The 22,517-nt window shown below is 38.2% G+C and overlaps 1 protein-coding gene across 1 annotated transcript; it reads left to right on the top strand.

Annotated features, from left to right (window-relative positions):
* The first annotated feature begins 10,928 nt into the window (after positions 1-10,928).
* tmem88b (transmembrane protein 88 b) lies at positions 10,929-17,260 on the top strand. The gene is made up of 3 exons (XM_079185304.1): positions 10,929-11,410; positions 13,814-14,218; positions 16,663-17,260. Exons 2-3 carry the CDS (start codon positions 13,826-13,828, stop codon positions 16,948-16,950), a joined length of 681 nt encoding a protein of 226 aa, XP_079041430.1. The 5' UTR covers positions 10,929-11,410; positions 13,814-13,825; the 3' UTR covers positions 16,951-17,260.
* The last annotated feature ends 5,257 nt before the right edge of the window (positions 17,261-22,517 follow it).

Below are 22,517 nucleotides of genomic sequence, written 5' to 3'. Positions count from 1 at the left end.
ATAGTATAGCATGTCGAATAAAGTCATAGTATAGCATGTCGAAATAAGTCATAGTATAGCATGTCGAATAAAGTCATAGTATAGCATGTCGAAATAAGTCATAGTATATCATGTCGAATAAAGTCATAGTATAGCATGTCGAAATAAGTCATAGTATAGCATGTCGAATAAAGTCATAGTATAGCATGTCGAAATAAGTCATAGTATAGCATGTCGAATAAAGTCATAGTATAGCATGTCGAATAAAGTCATAGGATAGCATGTCGAAAAAAGTCATAGTATAGCATGTCGAATAAAGTCATAGTATAGCATGTCGAAATAAGTCATAGTATAGCATGTCGAAATAAGTCATAGTATAGCATGTCGAAATAAGTCATAGTATAGCATGTCGAATAAAGTCATAGTATAGCATGTCGAATAAAGTCATAGTATAGCATGTCGAAATAAGTCATAGTATAGCATGTCGAAATAAGTCATAGTATAGCATGTCGAAATAAGTCATAGTATAGCATGTCGAAATAAGTCATAGTATAGCATGTCGAAATAAGTCATAGTATAAGTCATAGTATAGCATGTCGAAATAAGTCATAGTATAGCATGTCGAAATAAGTCATAGTATAGCATGTCGAAATAAGTCATAGTATAGCATGTCGAAATAAATCATAGTATAGCATGACGAAATAAGTCATAGTATAAGTCATAGTATAGCATGTCGAAAAAAGTCATAGTATAGCATGTCGAATAAAGTCAAAGTTTAGCATGTCGAATGAAGTCATAGTATAGCATGTCGAAATAAGTCATAGTATAGCATGTCGAAATAAGTCATAGTATAGCATGACGAAATAAGTCATAGTATAAGTCATAGTATAGCATGTCGAAAAAAGTCATAGTATAGCATGTTGAATAAAGTCATAGTATAGCATGTCGAATGAAGTCATAGTATAGCATGTCGAAATAAGTCATAGTATAGCATGTCGAAATAAGTCATAGTATAGCATGTCGACTAAAGTCATAGTATAAGTCATAGTATAGCATGTCGAAATAAGTCATAGTATAGCATGTCGAAATAAGTCACAGTATAAGTCATAGTATAGCATGTCGAAAAAAGTCATAGTATAGCATGTCGAATAAAGTCATAGTATAGCATGTCGAAAAAAGTCATAGTATAGCATGTCGAATAAAGTCATAGTATAGCATGTCGAAAAAAGTCATAGTATAGCATGTCGAATAAAGTCATAGTATAGCATGTCGAAATAAGTCATAGTATAGCATGTCGAAATAAGTCATAGTATAAGTCATAGTATAGCATGTCGAAATAAGTCATAGTATAGCATGTCGAAATAAGTCATAGTATAGCATGTCGAATAGTCATAGTATAGCATGTCGAATAAAGTCATAGTATAGCATGTCGAAAAAAGTCATAGTATAGCATGTCGAATAGTCATAGTATAGCATGTCGAATAAAGTCATAGTATAGCATGTCGAATAAAGTTATAGTAAAGCATTTCGAAATAAGTCATAGTATAGCATGTCGAATAAAGTCATAGTATAGCATGTCGAAATAAGTCATAGTAAAGCATTTCGAAATAAGTCATAGTATAGCATGTCGAAATAAGTCATAGTATAAGTCATAGTATAGCATGTCGAAATAAGTCATAGTATAGCATGTCGAATAGTCATAGTATAGCATGTCGAATAAAGTCATGGTATAGCATGTCGAAAAAAGTCATAGTATAGCATGTCGAATAGTCATAGTATAGCATGTTGAATAGTCATAGTATAGCATGTCGAATAAAGTCATAGTATAGCATGTCGAAATAAGTCATAGTATAGCATGTCGAAAAAAGTCATAGTATAGCATGTCGAAATAAGTCATAGTATAGCATGTCGAATAGTCATAGTATAGCATGTCGAATAAAGTCATAGTATAGCATGTCGAAAAAAGTCATAGTATAGCATGTCGAATAGTCATAGTATAGCATGTCGAATAAAGTCATAGTATAGCATGTCGAATAAAGTCATAGTAAAGCATTTCGAAATAAGTCATAGTATAGCATGTCGAATAAAGTCATAGTATAGCATGTCGAAATAAGTCATAGTATAGCATGTCGAAATAAGTCATAGTATAAGTCATAGTATAGCATGTCGAATAGTCATAGTATAGCATGTCGAATAAAGTCATAGTATAGCATGTCAAATAAAGTCATAGTAAAGCATTTCGAAAAAAGTCATAGTATAGCATGTCGAATAAAGTCATAGTATAGCATGTCGAATGAAGTCATAGTATAGCATGTCGAAAAAAGTCATAGTATAGCATGTCGAAATAAGTCATAGTATAGCATGTCGAAATAAGTCATAGTATAAGTCATAGTATAGCATGTCGAAAAAAGTCATAGTATAGCATGTCGAAAAAAGTCATAGTATAGCATGTCGAATAAAGTCATAGTATAGCATGTCGAAATAAGTCATAGTATAGCATGTCGAATAAAGTCATAGTATAGCATGTCGAAATAAGTCATAGTATAGCATGTCGAATAAAGTCATAGTATAGCATGTCGAATAAAGTCATAGGATAGCATGTCGAAAAAAGTCATAGTATAGCATGTCGAAATAAGTCACAGTATAGCATGTCGAAATAAGTCATAGTATAGCATGTCGAAATAAGTCATAGTATAGCATGTCGAATAAAGTCATAGTATAGCATGTCGAATAAAGTCATAGTATGGCATGTCGAAATAAGTCATAGTATAGCATGTCGAAATAAGTCATAGTATAGCATGTCGAAATAAGTCATAGTATAGCATGTCGAAATAAGTCATAGTATAGCATGTCGAAATAAGTCATAGTATAGCATGTCGAAATAAGTCATAGTATAGCATGTCGAAATAAGTCATAGTATAGCATGTCGAAATAAGTCATAGTATAGCATGACGAAATAAGTCATAGTATAAGTCATAGTATAGCATGTCGAAAAAAGTCATAGTATAGCATTTCGAATAAAGTCATAGTTTAGCATGTCGAATGAAGTCATAGTATAGCATGTCGAAATAAGTCATAGTATAGCATGTCGAAATAAGTCATAGTATAGCATGACGAAATAAGTCATAGTATAAGTCATAGTATAGCATGTCGAAAAAAGTCATAGTATAAGTCATAGTATAGCATGTCGAATAAAGTCATAGTATAGCATGTCGAAATAAGTCATAGTATAGCATGTCGAAATAAGTCATAGTATAGCATGTCGACTAAAGTCATAGTATAAGTCATAGTATAGCATGTCGAAATAAGTCATAGTATAAGTCATAGTATAGCATGTCGAATAAAGTCATAGTTTAGCATTTCGAATAAAGTCATAGTATAGCATGTCGAATAAAGTCATAGTATAGCATGTCGAAATAAGTCATAGTATAGCATGTCGAAATAAGTCATAGTATAGCATGTCGAAATAAGTCATAGTATAAGTCATAGTATAGCATGTCGAAATAAGTCATAGTATAAGTCATAGTATAGCATGTCGAAAAAAGTCATAGTATAGCATGTCGAATAAAGTCATAGTATAGCATGTCGAAAAAAGTCATAGTATAGCATGTTGAATAAAGTCATAGTATAGCATGTCGAAATAAGTCATAGTATAGCATGTCGAAATAAGTCATAGTATAGCATGTCGAATAGTCATAGTATAGCATGTCGAATAAAGTCATAGTATAGCATGTCGAAAAAAGTCATAGTATAGCATGTCGAATAGTCATAGTATAGCATGTCGAATAAAGTCATAGTATAGCATGTCGAATAAAGTCATAGTAAAGCATTTCGAAATAAGTCATAGTATAGCATGTCGAATAAAGTCATAGTATAGCATGTCGAATAAAGTCATAGTATAGCATGTCGAAATAAGTCATAGTAAAGCATTTCGAAATAAGTCATAGTATAGCATGTCGAAATAAGTCATAGTATAGCATGTCGAAATAAGTCATAGTATAGCATGTCGAATAGTCATAGTATAGCATGTCGAATAAAGTCATAGTATAGCATGTCGAAAAAAGTCATAGTATAGCATGTCGAATAGTCATAGTATAGCATGTCGAATAAAGTCATAGTATAGCATGTCGAATAAAGTCATAGTAAAGCATTTCGAAATAAGTCATAGTATAGCATGTCGAAAAAAGTCATAGTATAGCATGTCGAATAAAGTCATAGTATAGCATGTCGAAAAAAGTCATAGTATAGCATGTCGAATAAAGTCATAGTATAGCACAGGGGTGGCCAACCCGCGGCTCCCGAGCCGCATGCGGCTCTTTGCCCGGTTTCATGCGGCTCTTACGTTCATATCGAAGTTTGTATTTGTGTTTTTTTAATGTGCGTGTTCGCTTCGCTTGAGTTAAATACGGTATTTTCGTCAAACGCGCATGTGCGGCCACAGATTACGTTCCTCGTCGACCCATTTAACGCAGAGACGGACTGTTTGAAAGCCCCGCTAGTCACAGATGAGGATGCGGCTGAGTTGGAGATGATCGATCTTTGTGAGGAGGACCAACTCAAACCTGCTTTAAGGGAAGGGACCATTGAGTTCTGGAAAAGTGTGCCAATGAAAAAATACCCCAATGTCAAACGGGCTGCACTTAAGATACTGTCAATGTTTGGGTCAACATACGTCTGCGAGTCTGTGTTTTCTACCCTGAAACACGTGAAATCAAAGCATCGATCTGTTCTGACTGACACCCATGTGAAAGAATTGCTTCGAGTGGCAACAACGGAATACAAGCCAGATTTGAAGAGGATTGTTCAAGGCAAGGAATGCCAGAAGTCCCACTAAGTAACATGCATAGTAAAAGAAAAACACTATTGTAAATTATTATATTTTTGTTTGTGGACTTGGTTGAACTGAGAGTTTGTCTGTGTGAGACAGTGTACACAATGTTCATTGTTGAAAATGACTGGCCTGTGGTCTTAGGAGTCCATTTCTGTCATTATCATGTTGGTGTGTGACATTTACAATAAATCTGGCTGAGCAAAGGTATGTGTGTGTGTGAGGAAGGGATAGGGTGATGTTCATGTGTGCCCATGTGTATGATGTGGCTCTTTGCGGTAACACAGTAAAAAATGTGGCTCTTGGTCTCTGACTGGTTGGCCACCCCTGGTATAGCATGTCGAATAAAGTCATAGTAAAGCATTTCGAAATAAGTCATAGTATAGCATGTCGAAATAAGTCATAGTATAAGTCATAGTATAGCATGTCGAAAAAAGTCATAGTATAGCATGTCGAATAAAGTCATAGTATAGCATGTCGAATAAAGTCATAGTATAGCATGTCGAAATAAGTCATAGTATAGCATGTCGAATAGTCATAGTATAGCATGTCGAATAGTCATAGTATAGCATGTCGAATAAAGTCATAGTATAGCATGTCGAAAAAAGTCATAGTATAGCATGTCGAATAGTCATAGTATAGCATGTCGAATAAAGTCATAGTAAAGCATTTCGAAATAAGTCATAGTATAGCATGTCGAAATAAGTCATAGTATAAGTCATAGTATAGCATGTCGAAAAAAGTCATAGTATAGCATGTCGAATAAAGTCATAGTATAGCATGTCGAATAAAGTCATAGTATAGCATGTCGAAATAAGTCATAGTATAGCATGTCGAATAGTCATAGTATAGCATGTCGAATAGTCATAGTATAGCATGTCGAATAAAGTCATAGTATAGCATGTCGAAAAAAGTCATAGTATAGCATGTCGAATAGTCATAGTATAGCATGTCGAATAAAGTCATAGTAAAGCATTTCGAAATAAGTCATAGTATAGCATGTCGAAATAAGTCATAGTATAAGTCATAGTATAGCATGTCGAAAAAAGTCATAGTATAGCATGTCGAATAAAGTCATAGTATAGCATGTCGAAAAAAGTCATAGTATAGCATGTCGAATAAAGTCATAGTATAGCATGTCGAATAAAGTCATAGTAAAGCATTTCGAAATAAGTCATAGTATAGCATGTCGAAATAAGTCATAGTATAAGTCATAGTATAGCATGTCGAAAAAAGTCATAGTATAGCATGTCGAATAAAGTCATAGTATAGCATGTCGAATAAAGTCATAGTATAGCATGTCGAAATAAGTCATAGTATAGCATGTCGAAATAAGTCATAGTATAAGTCATAGTATAGCATGTCGAAAAAAGTCATAGTATAGCATGTCGAAAAAAGTCATAGTATAGCATGTCGAATAAAGTCATAGTATAGCATGTCGAATAAAGTCATAGTATAGCATGTCGACTAAAGTCATAGTATAGCATGTCGAAATAAGTCATAGTATAGCATGTCGAAATAAGTCATAGTATAAGTCATAGTATAGCATGTCGAAAAAAGTCATAGTATAGCATGTCGAAAAAAGTCATAGTATAGCATGTCGAATAAAGTCATAGTATAGCATGTCGAAATAAGTCATAGTATAGCATGTCGAATAAAGTCATAGTATAGCATGTCGAAATAAGTCATAGTATAGCATGTCGAATAAAGTCATAGTATAGCATGTCGAAAAAAGTCATAGTATAGCATGTCGAAAAAAGTCATAGTATAGCATGTCAAAAAAAGTCATAGTATAGCATGTCGAAAAAAGTCATAGTATAGCATGTCGAAAGAAGTCATAGTATAGCATGTCGAATGAAGTCATAGTATAGCATGTCGAAATAAGTCATAGTATAGCATGACTATGACTTCATTCGACATGCTATACTATGACTTTTTTCGACATGCTATACTATGACTTATTTCGACATGCTATACTATGACTTTTTTCGACATGCTATACTATGACTTATACTATGACTTTTTTCGACATGCTATACTGTACTATGACTGTTTGTTAAGCAGGCGCTTCTACGTAAGATCACCCCCTTTAAGCTCATCACATTATATTGGTCAAATACTTGTCATACAAGTACATGTCGTGAAATTCTTGACCTCAAATCCCTTCAATTGTGCCATAACATACATACAAATTCAATAACAAAGAATGTATCCATACTCTTAATAAAGCTAGCATTGGGTTAGTCACTCAAATCATCGTCTAGTACTTTATTCCACCAATCTGTGTTATGTTTCATTGATATGTTGACCAAAGGAGCAAACTATTTGTAGTGCCATCTCATAATAAATATATAGTAAATGTAAGTTTATTTGTGTCACTGATGTAACTGATCAGAATTTGAAGTGACATGGGGTCTAGTATATATTAATGGGTCCACAAAAGGGTATTTAAAGTTCTTGAATTAAATTATAAAATTCCTGCATATACCATGGTCAACAGATAATTTGATCATACTCAAGTATGATCAGTTACATTTGTGTCACTGATGTAACTGATCAGAATTTGAAGTGACATGGGGTCTAGTATATATTAATGGGTCCACAAAAGGGTATTTAAAGTTCTTGAATTAAATTATAAAATTCCTGCATATACCATGGTCAACAGATAATTTGATCATACTCAAAAAGCAGCACACAGCATCACAATTAGACTTAATTCAACTTTTCTGTCATCACACCATAAATCCAGAGCAAAACAAAAGTCTAACTGCCCTCATCCGATAGCGTTTAGGACCTAGGGGTGCGCAATATGCATACAATGCGCTATCTTAATATGCAATTGTCTATCACAATATTATGTATTGTGATAATGTTGTTCTGAAAAAAAATGTAAATTGTGTATGGATAAACTACCCAAATAGAAACATCTGGTTTGGGCTATACCACTGAAATTACCTGACACATCAAAGTACCCCATCGGATTCAAGCAAACATGATGCGAACATTCTATATTGGCATAAAACATAAATGAAAAACCAGGAGACATTACAAGGACAGCTTGCCACAGTATGGCAAAATCTTTGACAGTTGATGAACTTATTTGTCTCACTGTATTGCCATATCGTCCACCCCTATTAGAACCCTAACCCTCATATCATATTTTCACTCTTGTCTGAAATACTTCCAACTCCTAGCTTTACCTTAAAATAGTGACAAAATTGTTATGGAGTGAAATAGACTACATTAAAGGCTTAACACTTGAACTTCAAAGTGTCAACTGTCAATTTCTGCATTCTCTGTACATTCCAAAAGGAGTAATTATTTGTTTTACTACACATCCCCTCTCAGCTTCGGAAGCCCATCTTAAAACTCCACTCCAGCAATAACAAGTCGTATCCCTTCGCTGTGCCAAACATTTGTCACAGCTTTGTCATTTGCGTCCCAAACTTGAGCTTCCTATTGTTAGCAATGCGTGTGAAAAAATAGAAGGCTGAAGTCCATATAAAAGTTTCCATTTAGACATCAGGATCCAGGGTAAACCAAGGAAGGAGATTGTAGAGCAGGAAATAGCAGGCAGCAGTAACAAGACTGCTTGGACTTTGGTTTCCTCATTGATAATTCATTAGGGAGTCAAACAACACCTTTAAAAGCAGAGCACCGATGTATTCTTTTCAGTAACGTAAACTAGTAATGTGTAAACTACGTTGCCTAACACGACACACAAAACCTCCATCTCCCTCCCATATACTGTACCGGAATTGTATGAGGGAATGTGTTTTTATGCCATGTTGCAGAATCTGTTAATAAAGTGCAGAAAAGTCAGAGAAAGAAACTTCACCACTTAGATGTCCTCTTTACACTATAAAACACAAATCTGTGTCTGGATTTACGTAAATGGATAATCCTGTAAATTTGCATAAAAATATGCCTGAATGAAAGGTAAGTACAGTAACTACACATCAAAACAGCCACACCAGTAGGGACTGGTAAAGAATATTGCCGTAAAACTTTAAGATAGGATTGCCGTTGTCTTGAAATGTGTAAGTAAAAAGCGTACGCTAATTAATTCAATACTTAAAACATGATTTTGGTTGCTCTAGATATAAACTAACTTCTAACTTGCACTAAAGAAGAGAATCAAGAGGTTTTTTTCTTGTGTGTTTTCTAAGATCTGCCTTGACATCCGGTACGGAACGTGACGGAACAATACTCGGTGTTCCCAGACGGTGTGACAAAGCATTGGCAGGTCACTGTGTCCTCAGGTCAAGTTAGGGGCCACAGGGCAGGCAGAGGGACAGAGCATTACTTGACAGACTGAAGGAAATCCTGCTTCAAACAACACAGGAAAACCACCTCCGTCCGTCCTTTTGTCCACCCCTCTGCAGTCAGGTGATGATGAGAGGATGAATGCTCTTCCCTCCGCAAACGACAACATATTTTAGCGGTCCAATCAACACCACACGCTGATGATAGACAAACGTTTGAAGTTCTTTTATGCAGCTTTTGTTGAGCTTGACAGGAAAGATTATGTATTAACTATTTCATCTGTAATGAAAAGTTCCCCAAAGGGTTCATGTGAACTCCTCTAACAGCAGTGGCAACACCAAATAAACACTGCAATGCCAACAATGAAATGATAAAAAAATGATCTACTGAAAGACGAGTCCATAAACTAATGTCAATGGGTTCCTCACCTTTACTCTAAAACCATCATGCTGCCTGTACAATCCTGCTATTTCAGACTCATGTTTTGTTGCAGGAGCATGAATAAACAAATTCCACAGACACCCACACGGAGGGGAAAAGCACAGCGTGGGGACCAGCGGACTGGTAAACAAACATTGTAATCTCACAGGGTAGAATATCAGGATCAGACGACACTAATTATTTAGCTTGAGCTCTGATCTTTTATCATGATTACCGGCTTCCTCGATACCTTTGTAGTTTATACTTCATCCTCCGTTTCTAATTCTGTATCCCAGAGAATCCAAGCTTTAATCTTAAAGCATCTCCCGATAGTATATTTCATCATACATTTGTAAACAGTGCAGACCGACGTCTGCTGCATGGCTCCTATCTTTACATCATGCAACTACTGCATACCCGAAGTTTGACCTCTCCTATAATAAATCACCATCTAAACCTCAAAAAGTACAAATTATTGCTTAGCCTCCCCAGACTATGCTTCCAAACCACCACATAAGAGGTTTCCGACAACTTCAGCGAGACATTAACCTAATCTGTTTTTACAGTGTTATTCGACTAAAGCTACATGGATGTTGTTAGTTTATGCTTCAAAGGTTTAGCCTTGTCAAGTCCTTACAACAGGATGTTTTAGAGCAGCATGGTGACTTAGCGTTCAGAGACAATGTCCTTCAAGAACTACTGTTTCCACTTCTTTATATGTCATGAAGTGAGGCCCTTTCAGTTCAACGCACACGTACGCACGCACCCCAAAATGGGATAAGTAAGCCCGGTTTTGATCATTCGAAACACCCCGGGATGTCCATAAAGTCAAATGCAGCCTAGAGAAAAATAAATCCCATATCAATATTAAAAACTAAATGTTCCTTTAGTGTAGACAAAATCCAAATCATAAAAGATAATTCAAGGCTATCTGCATTTAAAGCAGTAAAAGTCTGATGAAACATTCACAGAATCAACACATGTCATGCAATAATACCGTTCTATTTTTTTTCCAACACTGAAGCAACACCGTTGGATTCTTTTACAACCAAACATAACATAAATAAAGTGTTCAGCACCATGGCAACTCTTCCCTACTACTCTTAACTAAAGTCTGTCTCTGCTCCCCTTCCCCCTCATTTTCTGCTCTCCTAAATCTCAACTTATCAGGCAAACCGCCTCGCTCTGACCCCCAACACGCAACACCCAGCCCCCACTGCAACAGAGGCAGGGCAAAGGGGGGGTGTAACATGTCCCGGATACGTGAGGGGGGGGGATGCATGTGCTGAGAGGAGTCGTTGGAGAAAGTCAGGGGTCTGATAAGCCTTGTGGGTGGAGAGAAAGTGGGATGGATGCAGGGAGTGCAAGAGGAGGGAGGGAAGGAGAGACAGCACTGTGGACTCGGTCAGATGGGGAGGTACAGAGAGGAGGGCGGACAGACAAAACTTCATACTTAAAACAAAGACCACAGCAACTGTGAGTTGAATTAGTTTACAGCCATTGAGGAAGGAGGCGTTTCTGTGTTACTACTACATCACAGCGGCATAGGCATTTAATGCTGCATGTGGAAAAGAAACAGAGACTCTGGGTCATAATCAGTTCCACTGACAACTCTGGATAGTGGAGAGAAGAAGCAGCAGGAAGCCAACATACCAACATACCACCGCTAAATAGATAAGGCTTTAGGAGGAAACCTCCAGAAACGCACGCTCTTTCAACTTTAAGGAAGGTTAAGAAGAGAAAACGTTGAGAGTTGAAGGGAAAAAAGAGACAATTAAAAAAGGACTTTGTTGAAGCGTAAGGGGTGAATGTGTGTCGGGGACTGATTGGACAGAAGTGTTCTTGAGAAGAAGTGAGAAAAGCGGCAACAATCTGGAGAACGAACAGCAAGACGTGTACCGGGCCCCACAGCACAATGTGAGTACAAGTGCAGCCGCATCACTCACACATATTCAAAATCTCATCATCATCATTCAACCGCGGAGACATCTTCCTACAACTGATTACTCTGAACTGAGTGAGCCAAAAGATCTCAGTTACTACTGATGAACATAAAGCAACACGTCTAAGAGGTCTGAGGGACATGGGATTAATTATCGCAGTTGCTTTGTTTCCAGACAATAGAATGATAGAACAATAGAAAATCTCCCTTCAGCATCCAAGCATAATAACACTGCAAGTACTAGCTGAGGATCTGTTCTACATGATGGCATGCACACTACGAAGAGTTTTGAATAAATTAAAAAGACGTATTGGGTGACTACATGACAAGATGTGGCAGCCACGTTGAGTTCAGTGAACAATATTCCGAGATTTAGAATTCCTTAACATTATTCAAAAGACATGCTACTCAAACAATAAGAAGAACAGCGAGTAAAATGGGTGGAGAGCCTGAATGTATTTTCAGTAAGGGGCACAATGAGTCAGCTCATACACACGTTCCTGCTAGAGCTTCACCTTAAAACAACAATAGGAACAACAATAGGAAACAGACGTGGAAAATAAACCAGAACTGCATTGTACATATTGTCTTCCACCATCAATTCTGATAATCAGTGAGTGTGAAATGAAAGCACAATTTGGTTTTTAATTACTTACATCCGTTCGATTTCAGCTTCAAGTGCATATTTATCCAGTGAATGCTCCGACACGGGTAACATCATGTCTCTGCTCAGAGACATGATGTTATATCTCATGCTAGCTTCACTATTGTCGGGCTGCATGAGGCAGCTGTTTCAGTGTACCCAAAAAGCAGCAGCTTTTGTTGTTCACACAAATAATGCAATAATATTATTTGATTATAATATGACCCATCACACGCCGCCGGGCACAGTCCTCTGTTGGTCCTTCCACATCTGCAGCAGATTCTGCAACATCAGAGCATCCTGGTGTTGTACACGTTCAAAAAAAGTATGCCAATATGGTACTTTAGCAGTAATAATACTGCGTCTTGAGCTCAAATTACTATGAGATTTACCACCAACTACAATTCAGCATGCATGCCCCATTAAAAGCTAAATATCTTCATATTAACAGTAACGATTCGGCGTGTTGGCTTAAAAGGAAAACTGACAGGTTCACGATGTCATCACTATTTGGATTTTTCCATTACTGTGGTTTTTTGGCAGCTGACCTGGTAGCCTGTCTAACTGAGGCACCAGTGTCCTGACCTTTGAGGAGAGCGGATATCCTTTAGCAGACACAGCTGCGTACCACATATAATCTGTCATGAAGCAGAATGAACGTTAACTAGCGATGCCCCCCCGAAACCTAACGGCAATCTGTTCCAAATGAGTAACAACCCAAAGTATTTGTATACATACAAGACTAGTAAAGCAATGTTGATTCTTTTTCCTCACAATATAACTATAATCAAAAAGAACCAATAAGAGTATCGATAAGGAACCGAACCGACAAGCAGAACCAATAACGACACCCATCCCTAATGCTGAGAGGAGCTTGGATCAAAGCAGACCGTACATGGAGGACCTCTGTTTAATGATGACGTCACAGACAATGTTATTACAAAAATCACAAGAAAACTCCGAAGGCATCGAGTCCTTAACAGAAAATGTTAAATTATAAAGCAAAAGGCAAATTAAACAGCTAGTGTTGTGCCATTACTGGTGAATTAATTATCAAGTGTTTCTAAGACATACTTGTCTCAACACTATAGTATTGATATCAGCCTAATATTTTAGGCTGATATCAATACTTTGGAGGGAAAAAAAACACCTACAGTACTCATTTTACAGTTAATCATCATTAATTGAATGTAGTGAGGAGGCACTATTTCAGCATCAAACTGAAAGTTTTGTTCTAATTGAATGCCAACAGTGGTTGCATCTGGACACATGTCTGTTATCCCATCTCTGCTTAACCCACAGGCATGACGACATGTACAAGCACGAGCACACGGCTGTACACAAACAGACTTTGATGCCAGTTAGCCTTCATCTCTCTACTACATAAACTACATGGAGCAATTATGGCTCCTTTCCTTTTGGCCAATCAGCTCTCTGATAATCATCACCTCACGGCATCACACAAGGCTCGCTTCCTGACGGATAAAACCTCCGACCTCTCAGTGAACCCAGAGCAAGTTAGCCTTTGGAGAGCGGAATTTGATTAGGTACAAAAGTATTGTGCAACTACGGCTTCTGACTACTGTACTCATCCAGTGTCTCCCGCAAACATGGCCTCCAAACCTGTTCACCAACAGACCAACCGTTTTAAAACATCTGCAATGGCACATAATCTGTCTCCGTCTTTGATTCTGATAAAATGTCTAATTCCACTTCACACTTTTAATTTGTTTAGTTCCCTACGAGTATGACTGGTACTCTAGAGAAGGGGGCCCACCACCAGGCCTTGGACCTGTCCGAGGAACTGCCGCCGCATCACCACCATCACCACAACAACCACCACCAGTATCTCCACCATTCCAACTCACTCGCCTCCACCACCGCTGTGGGCGGAGGCAGAGAAACACCTTTGCGTGTCGTTGTACCTCCTCCGTATTCTGCAGCCGAGAGCGGCGGCGGGGGCAGCGAGGCGCCTCTGGAGCTGCGGGGGTCCCTGGACTGCTGGGCCTGCTCCGTGCTGGTGACGGCTCAGAACCTGATCATTGCCACGATCAACGCCTGCCTCGCTGGACTGGTGTTCGGGACCATCCTGACGCCGGCCATCGTCATGGTCGTGTTTGGCTTCCTATGCCACTCTACAGTAAGACACGGGGAGATAGGGGAGAGGGTGGAGGAGTGAATGTGTGAGATGTATGCATGTTGAAGGATTTTGATTTGTCTGCGAGTGTGGAGGCTCTTTTTCTGCAAGGCTCTCATCTACATCTGGCCAATGAGAAGTCACAATGTCGCTGACTAAGGGCTTACTCGAGAGCGTTGTGCTGAACTCGTTTTGTTCACTTGATTGGACATTTTCTATCTCAGGTCTTTGCTTCCAATTTATTCTGAGAGAGAGTTCACTGAAGAAGAGCAATCAGACATTTGGTGCAAACTTCTTTGCATAAATACAGTAATTTATCAGATACATAATATATCTGTATTTCCAAGCCTTCATTTGATCGGCAGTGAACGTAATATACCTCAACATCCAAAACCCTTTAAAAACTGGTGCAGCGTCCTTTGGTACGAGAGTAAAAAATGTGTTTGCGTGTTCGCGAGGATAAATGTTTACAGACATTTGCTACACGTAAACAAAAGACGAGAGGAATAAAGACATGGCTACATCTATCTTTTTATATAACATCTAAAAGTCCTAATCTCATAACTTTGATCCAAAAGTTCCAAACAGTGGTGCCCGGGGCTTAGGGTGGAGTTTGGCTCCACCAGCGATGAGAAGTTTTATAATCTGATAAGTCTGAGGTTCTTTCAGATGTTGAGGAGATGTAAGAACTGGAGGGGGTGAGGGGTCAGGAGTCTAGGGAGCCAGGCATCAAAACCAAAAAAAACTTTACAAGACTGTTTGTTAGCCATCTGGGGATTTAAGGTCTCTTGGGATCAGACGAAATATATAAAAATGCACAGAATGTGATGTAGACAGCTACAAACAGAAAAGAAGACACGTAACTCAAACAAAACAACATTCTCCACCAATTAGTCAAAAAGCATTAACCTGTACCCCAAAATGTCATCGCGGCTCAGAGACCTTTAATGCAAACTGATGGCATTTCTGCAGGCCGACGACCTCCTTAATGACCGGAGAGACCAGGATTCTGTTCCCCTGCTCCCTCACAATTAGGCCTCATGTGACAGCAGCTTAGAGAGGGATTAACCAGGACCTGGGAGTGGAGAGAGGGGGAGGAATCAAAAGAGAAAAAAAAGGGGGTGAGAAGAGAAGTAGACAAAGACAGGTGAGATAAGTATTTAGAACAGGCAACAATGAGAACATTTCCCAGTTATTCGAGGGAAGTCCGTTTATAATAGTCATCCAAAAACACACCAAACACAATATTTCACATGAGCAAAAATAAGCACATTCTTAGGCTCATTTGCTTACTCTTCCCTCCCTCCCTCCCTCCCTAATGTTTTGCATTCCAACTCCAGCTGGAATTTCTTTCTGTCCAGCTGTAAGTCTACATCCGTCAGGATGGCATCACAATACTTCTGCACATTTGTGTAAAACGTATGCAAGTACCAAGATCTGGAAAGTACCATTTTCAAGCTTTCGCAACAGTGTAAGATCCCTTATATCATATAACTACTAAGAGTGTATGCTCAACTTTCTCCAATAAAGTTATTGAATCAAACCTCTACCATAATAAATACTCTTCTCCCCCCCTGAGCCCGCTCAGTTCTGCAAAATGTATTTACTCTCTGCACTTTTCTCATGCACTTGAATGTTTCACTTCATCTTTCATGGCGAGATAAGGATGATTCAGGCCCGCTGTCTCTCCATTCCTCTCCCACACTGAAATCCTGGCCCTTTTACCTCCTCTCCCACTCCCCCGGTGTTCCGCTCAGCCACAAGCGTGCATGCTTTGACATGCTGTGTATTTAGACACAGATCAGCAGTAGTTTCTACCAAGTTCCTAAAAGTTTGATTGATTGATTTTTGTCTAAATTAAATTGAGTGATTCAGCGCATGTGAGAGATCTCAGACTACCTGCTGGTGTCTGTCCTAACCTCAGACACACATACCACACAGAGCACGTCAACGGTCATCCTTATCTGTTCTTCCGTGCACTTATCAAAAGCATTTAAATCACTGGTGTTCCATGTGTGCAAAGATAACTCAAGAAACCAAATAAGAACACAAGTGTATGTGCCAAAACGCTAACCAATTTTGAAATCTGCAGGCCAAGTTGCTATGCAGCTGCCCCTTGACCTTTGACCTCAAATCTGAAGGAAGGTTTTACTCTAAGGATTGATAAACAAAAGATCATAAAGAATTCAGATAATCATCATCGATGGTGCCCTTGAGCAAGGCCTTTAACCCCCAGACTGTGGTTTTGTTGGGCGACTTCCAGGTGTGAATGTGTGCAACTCTTGAGTGGAAAAATTCCTGAGAAATGGATTACTACCCTTGTCAAATAAAAGTTTAGTAAATGTTGACACAAGTGGCACAGCGGTTACGTAACAAACTTGCCTCTACAGCGTCCTGCCTGCCGCCATATCATTCCAACCGCCGTCTCTCTCCTCTCGTCCCACCAGGTCCGCCCTAACGGGACGACCCCCTACTGCTCAGAGCTGCTGACTGACGGAGGCTGCGTGGCTCTGCTGGTGGTGGGCTTCCTCTTGGTCACCCCTCTGCTGGTGCTGGCGCTGGCCGCATACTGCCGCCTAGCCCGACACCTGCAGCTGGGGCTGTGCTTCATCCCGTACAGCCGGGCCGTGTACAAGAACCTGCCGGCCACCCGACACCGTGGCCTGGGCACCGGCTGCTGCGGCGGCGGCCGAGATGGAGCCGATGGTGGCGGGAAGGGAAAGGTCTGGGTGTGAGATGGAGATGGGAGAGAGGGGAGGGGGTGAGGAAGACCATTAGATGAAGAATATGAAGGGAACTGAACAAGAGGACAGGGTGGGGGTTGTATGGGATGGTTAAAAGGCAATGGATGGGAAGAACAGATAAACCACCAGAGAAGGGAGGAAGTTGTAAATGGCAATTACTGTAACAACCAGCTGAACATCCTGGAAGCTACACATACTGAGTAATGGCTTACATCCCAGGTCTTAACTTCAGAGCAACATTATTGATTGTTCAGAAAAATATATATATATATATGGTGTACTAAGGTAATTGTTGGTATAATTACAAATAAAAAATAATAATGACCAAGGTATTTGTTGGTATTATTCCACTGGAGATGTCGGCTGTTAGTGGAATTTTGTAACTTTCCAGTTACAACATGGTGTAAGTAAAAAAACCCACAAAAAAAACAATGCATTCTTGATACATACATATATATATTTAAGGGTCATTGACAAATAAGGCTTCTAAAAAGGTCATTTTTAAAATTATCTTCAAAATGGATGTAAAGCATATTGTTGTGTCTGGAACAAGTCTAGGTTGTGAACCAACTTTTCATAATGTTTTTCATAACTTCACAAAAAAAATGTCAGTTAGCGCAAACCACATATTTATAAAAAATATATATATTTTCCTAATATTTATTCAAGACAAGTATCTCCTAGAGTGTCTACTGTGTCTAACACGTCGTATTTTGTGGTTGTGTTTTATATTTATACAATCATTTATCATAGTTACGTTCTCTTGGCAGGTATTTAGTATATTTAACATTTGATTTTACATTTCAACATAATAATACAAATAGACAAATGAATACATTCAATACAATAGTTCTTCACATCATATTAAGCAAAAACAAATTCACTTTAACCTATTATTTATTGCTTTAAATTAATATTGTACCTGGTCACCACCATGACATGCATCAGTTGTGCCACCTGACTATCAGTAATCACAGGAAATATGCAGAAAATGTGCATCTTTATTTCAACAGTCTCTTTTTAAGTAAAAGTAGTAAATATTTCATAGTAATCATGTTTAGCACATAACTGGAATAGAATCACAGTCTCTTCCTCCCGGGCTGTTGCAGCTTCTGCCTCGTCGTTGCAGCTTCTACCTCGTCGTAGCAGCGTTCTGCACACACTCCATACAGGACCTGTTGTCTGCTCACTGTGTTGTGATGATTCTGCTTTACTTGACAGTGGCATCCTTAATAGTTAAACAATATTCATTAATATCATAATAGTTTGAAATCGTTAACTTGACACTGTTAAACTTTTGAAATTGTTTTTATATGTTAGAGCTTTAAATATAACGTCATAAAGTGACATTCTTTGCAGTTGCTCCACCATTTACTGGTTGCTCCACCTGACATTTGCAACTTTTTTCAAATGAAACAGGCATCTACTAGGACACTAGCATTAGCTTTTGTTCTTGCTAACAACTTCATACATATACATTTTAAAGAGAATAAAGACATTTATGATACAATAACATGTTTCTAGTTTCACATTGGTTGTTCCACCCTGACATGGAAAGTGAACCACTACCTATAAGTTGAAAGTAGCTGTTTTTATCAATATTCAAAAGAGATATAAAAACATTTTCACTCTGCTATAAAGGTCAGTTGAGGTCCTCTTGATGATGCAATATCCTGTTTTGCACTTTCATTTCATAATAAAAGTCCCATCTTTACAGTTGTGCCACCCTGACATTTAAGAACATTCAAATTGCTGGACAAAAGTTTTTAAATTATTGCAACAGCTTAAAACTATTGGTGTTTGTACAAATGTGGTTTATTTGAATCGTTTCAACAATAAAAGCATGCCATAGTATTTTATTTAGAATTTATTATCATTTAAATACCTTTTTTAATAGTTGTCTTAGTCTGTTCATCTGCTAGGACGGGTGAGATGCCAGAACATCAAATAATATATATTATTTGATTGTACTGAAAATGTATCACAATTGAATAGGTTTTATAGAATGAAATGATACAATTATTTTAAAAGGAAATGGTGGACTCGGACGGAAAACTATGCACGACACAGACACACAGACACAGTAAATCAGCAGTTAATTAAAACAATCAAAGTCTGACTGCTGCGGTTAAAGAAAGGAGCAAGTTGGATATACCTAAGTTATCATTATATGGATCTAAATCAGACCTGCATTCAACCTTAACTTTCCCGAATGGACCACAGGAAATAGTCAAACTGAAAATAGAACACCTCACAAAGGTTATATTGACAGTAAACATAATTGTATCTCATCACATTTGTTCTTTTGAATATTTTTTTTTAAAGTAGTTGCAATTTCTCGTGTTATTTCCTTTTTATAAATAAAGTTTTTGGATTCAGCTGGAGTCGCGTCTGTCCTGTATTTGGTGGGATGGGATGAGTCCACTACTACACGGCTACTAGGAAAAGTAAAATATTATGTATAACAACACTGGCCTCAGTACCAGACAACACCAGTGTGAATGTACACACAGTTCAAAGAAACACTTCTGAGTGCCACCAGAGCTCCACTGAGTCTCTGCAGAAACACTAACTATTGTTAAGTTCTCTTTGAGAAATTACTACATTAGAATTTGTAAAATGCATGTAGGTGAAGCCAGCCTTGTGACAGCAGAAACAAAGTGAACTGTAGTAGCTGTAGTGTGGTGACTGTCTCCCCCAAGCGGTGAAAGAGTTGAATAACAGGAGACAAACAAAACTGGGACAAAGGGGACTGTTCCCTTCAAATGATTTATGATTCTGATACATGTGTAATATATTGTATAAAAAGTTACAGTGCTCTGAGAACCAGAAATCAAACATTCCTACATTAAAGCAATGTACAGGCTAACAAAGATTTTAAACACTTTACTTACAAAAAGATGGCGCATTTCCCAATTATAAGGCTGTCTTTTCATGTCAATAGCTGACCTAACGGCAGTTTAATCACATTAACACCTCAAACTGATGAATAACAGCGAATCACCTGCTATAACACAAAGTGTCAGTCCTGCTGCCAGATTGAGACTTGTTACAAGCATCACATACACTACTATCATAACATCATTGTTACGGATTAACTTTTAACATGTAGAGGGGGTGCACCGTTCCTGGAGGTTCTGCAATACCAGGTCGATGCGTGGAGTGGACGGAGCAAGCCCCTATTCCATCTCCCTATTCCAAAAATCAATTTAATATATGGTCCCCGGGTAGGGGACGTATCAGATATTAAACTGATAAGAACAGATACTACACTTGATCTTAGCCAAAAGGCCGAGAAGCGATACTGATACATTGTCGGAGGTACGAATCCCATTCTCCGCACCGACAAAGTCACTCACGGTTTGAATATTTGTGTCAGTACAGATAAACTCGATGGGACAGAAACAAAACAGCAAAACACAGAAGATGAATAAAAAGATCTAAAACCGGCAGCAAAATGGGTTATTTTAACAAAGTAGTGATGTCTCATGTGCAGCTAAAGAGCGCTTCCTGGTCACGTGGTACAATCTAGTCCAATAGGAATTCAAGACGCAAGAGTTCTCTTATTTACTAACGGAGAGACCGTTCTAACTTCTAGTTTAAACACATCCAATGTCAACTGACTTATAAATGCAATCAGAACTTTTCAAATCATATAATTAGTCCGCTCTGATAGGATATGAGGGAGAAAAGTAATGTTTGATCCGTTCACTTCCGGAAAGACAACAAACTCCCTCTAGTGGAGAACAGAGGGAACTGCACTCTACATCACTATTCCAGTAAGATACTTACTAGAATATACATTTCTCCTGGTATTCCCATTAAAAATATACATGAGATGCAAATATACGCATCTCAAAGAATGTTAATGTGTTTTGTTAGACTATCATAACATCACATTTTTTATAGGGACCCCAAAACTCCCGTTACTGTTAATTGCACCACTGCATATTGTATTTGTATACATTTATGTTTCTATTATCTCACTACTCTGTGATCATGGATCTGTTTGTACAACGCATTCTGTACTATTCTACGTGCCATGTTAAACTGGTTTACACCTCATTTCTGTGTCTTGTTAAAAACAAAAAGTACTTCTATGAATTATTGAATATATTCAGGGTAAACCTTTGTGGGTTCCACTCTTTGCTTTCACGTCACTTCTCGACTACAGGAGTACCGTGATATACCAACACTGCAAACTACAGTATATTATTATATAGGTAGTTATGATTCTGTAACGTCCCTAAAATAAGCCGAAATAAATCTAAATTAACATATTGAGCAGTTTGTGTAGTACTGAACATCCAGCAGGACCAAAACACGCCTCGTTTATGGTTCCATTTTTACTTAGTATGTTCTCTTGTCAACAAACGAAATGCGACGCACTACTTCTTTGTAATGAGCGGTGAAAGACAGCCTATGAGAGCCTTCACCGCAAAAGACAGAATAATAAAACATGCCAAACAAACCAAAGCGACAAAATACTGCGACGATGCCACATTAAAGTGGTTTAACATAGCGATCACATAATGAGCTTTGGCGCCATCTGGTGGAGAACATAACTTAAGAGCCCACACCCGTTACGTTTACGACAACCCGATTTAATGCAACTTAAAACCGCTACAGTTGCTCATCTTTACACTTTTTGGAATGACAGTTCAATGATTGATAATAAGCCACACATGTAATTAACATATTCTGAGGCTCAGAAATGAGGCTACGTCATGGGCTAGGCCCCACTTCGCGAGGGCTGCGAGTCAATTTAGCTATCAATTACCATTAACCTACTTTGAAAAGTCATGTTTTCTTCGCCTTCAGCTGCAACTGAATCCACACAAATGTGTTCTAAAGAAGTGACATTAATGAGCTACAAAAGTTTGTAAACTTTTAAATGCAGAAAGCTCACCTGAGATGAAGACAGTCGAGGGCCGACCTGCACCATTGACACAACATCTCGTCCCCGAAACTCGAAATAAATTGTCTCCAAGCCATGTCAAGGTAATTCCTGCTGCAGAGCCCGACGTATTCCACAAAGGTCTTTATAAATATACTATCGAGCTCATATATTTACTAATAGAGTTATGTTTACATTGCCTGTGTCGAACAAAGGTAGCGGGCAAGCGCCGAAATCAGGAAAACATTTCTTAACTACTGACGAAATACACGTGTGCAGATCTGCCGGTATGCAAATTAACCGGATCTAGTATAAACTATTCTAGGGGTGTACAAACAATGAACTAGACCAGCGGTCGGCAACCTTTACCATCCAAAGAGCCATTTTGTCCTATTTCTCACCAAATAAAATGTGTCTGGAGCCGCAAAAGCTATTTGATATCACAGCTTATAAAGTGTTGTATATAGTTATATTATATATACACAAACTATAGTTTGTTGTATTTGTGAAATTATAGAACAAGAATAAAGACAATTCTTGACATTTTATTGCTATTTTAATTGTTTTGGATTTATCCTTTGATAGTGTAGCCAAGGGTTAATGTTGCACCTATACTTTATGATAATAATAAAATAATAAATACGGGGCTCCGTAATCTGCG

The sequence above is a fragment of the Pholis gunnellus genome (assembly GCF_910591455.1).
Source record: "Pholis gunnellus genome assembly, chromosome: 23".
Taxonomy (NCBI): domain Eukaryota; kingdom Metazoa; phylum Chordata; class Actinopteri; order Perciformes; family Pholidae; genus Pholis; species Pholis gunnellus.
This window is presented reverse-complemented; position numbering and strand designations above follow the sequence as displayed.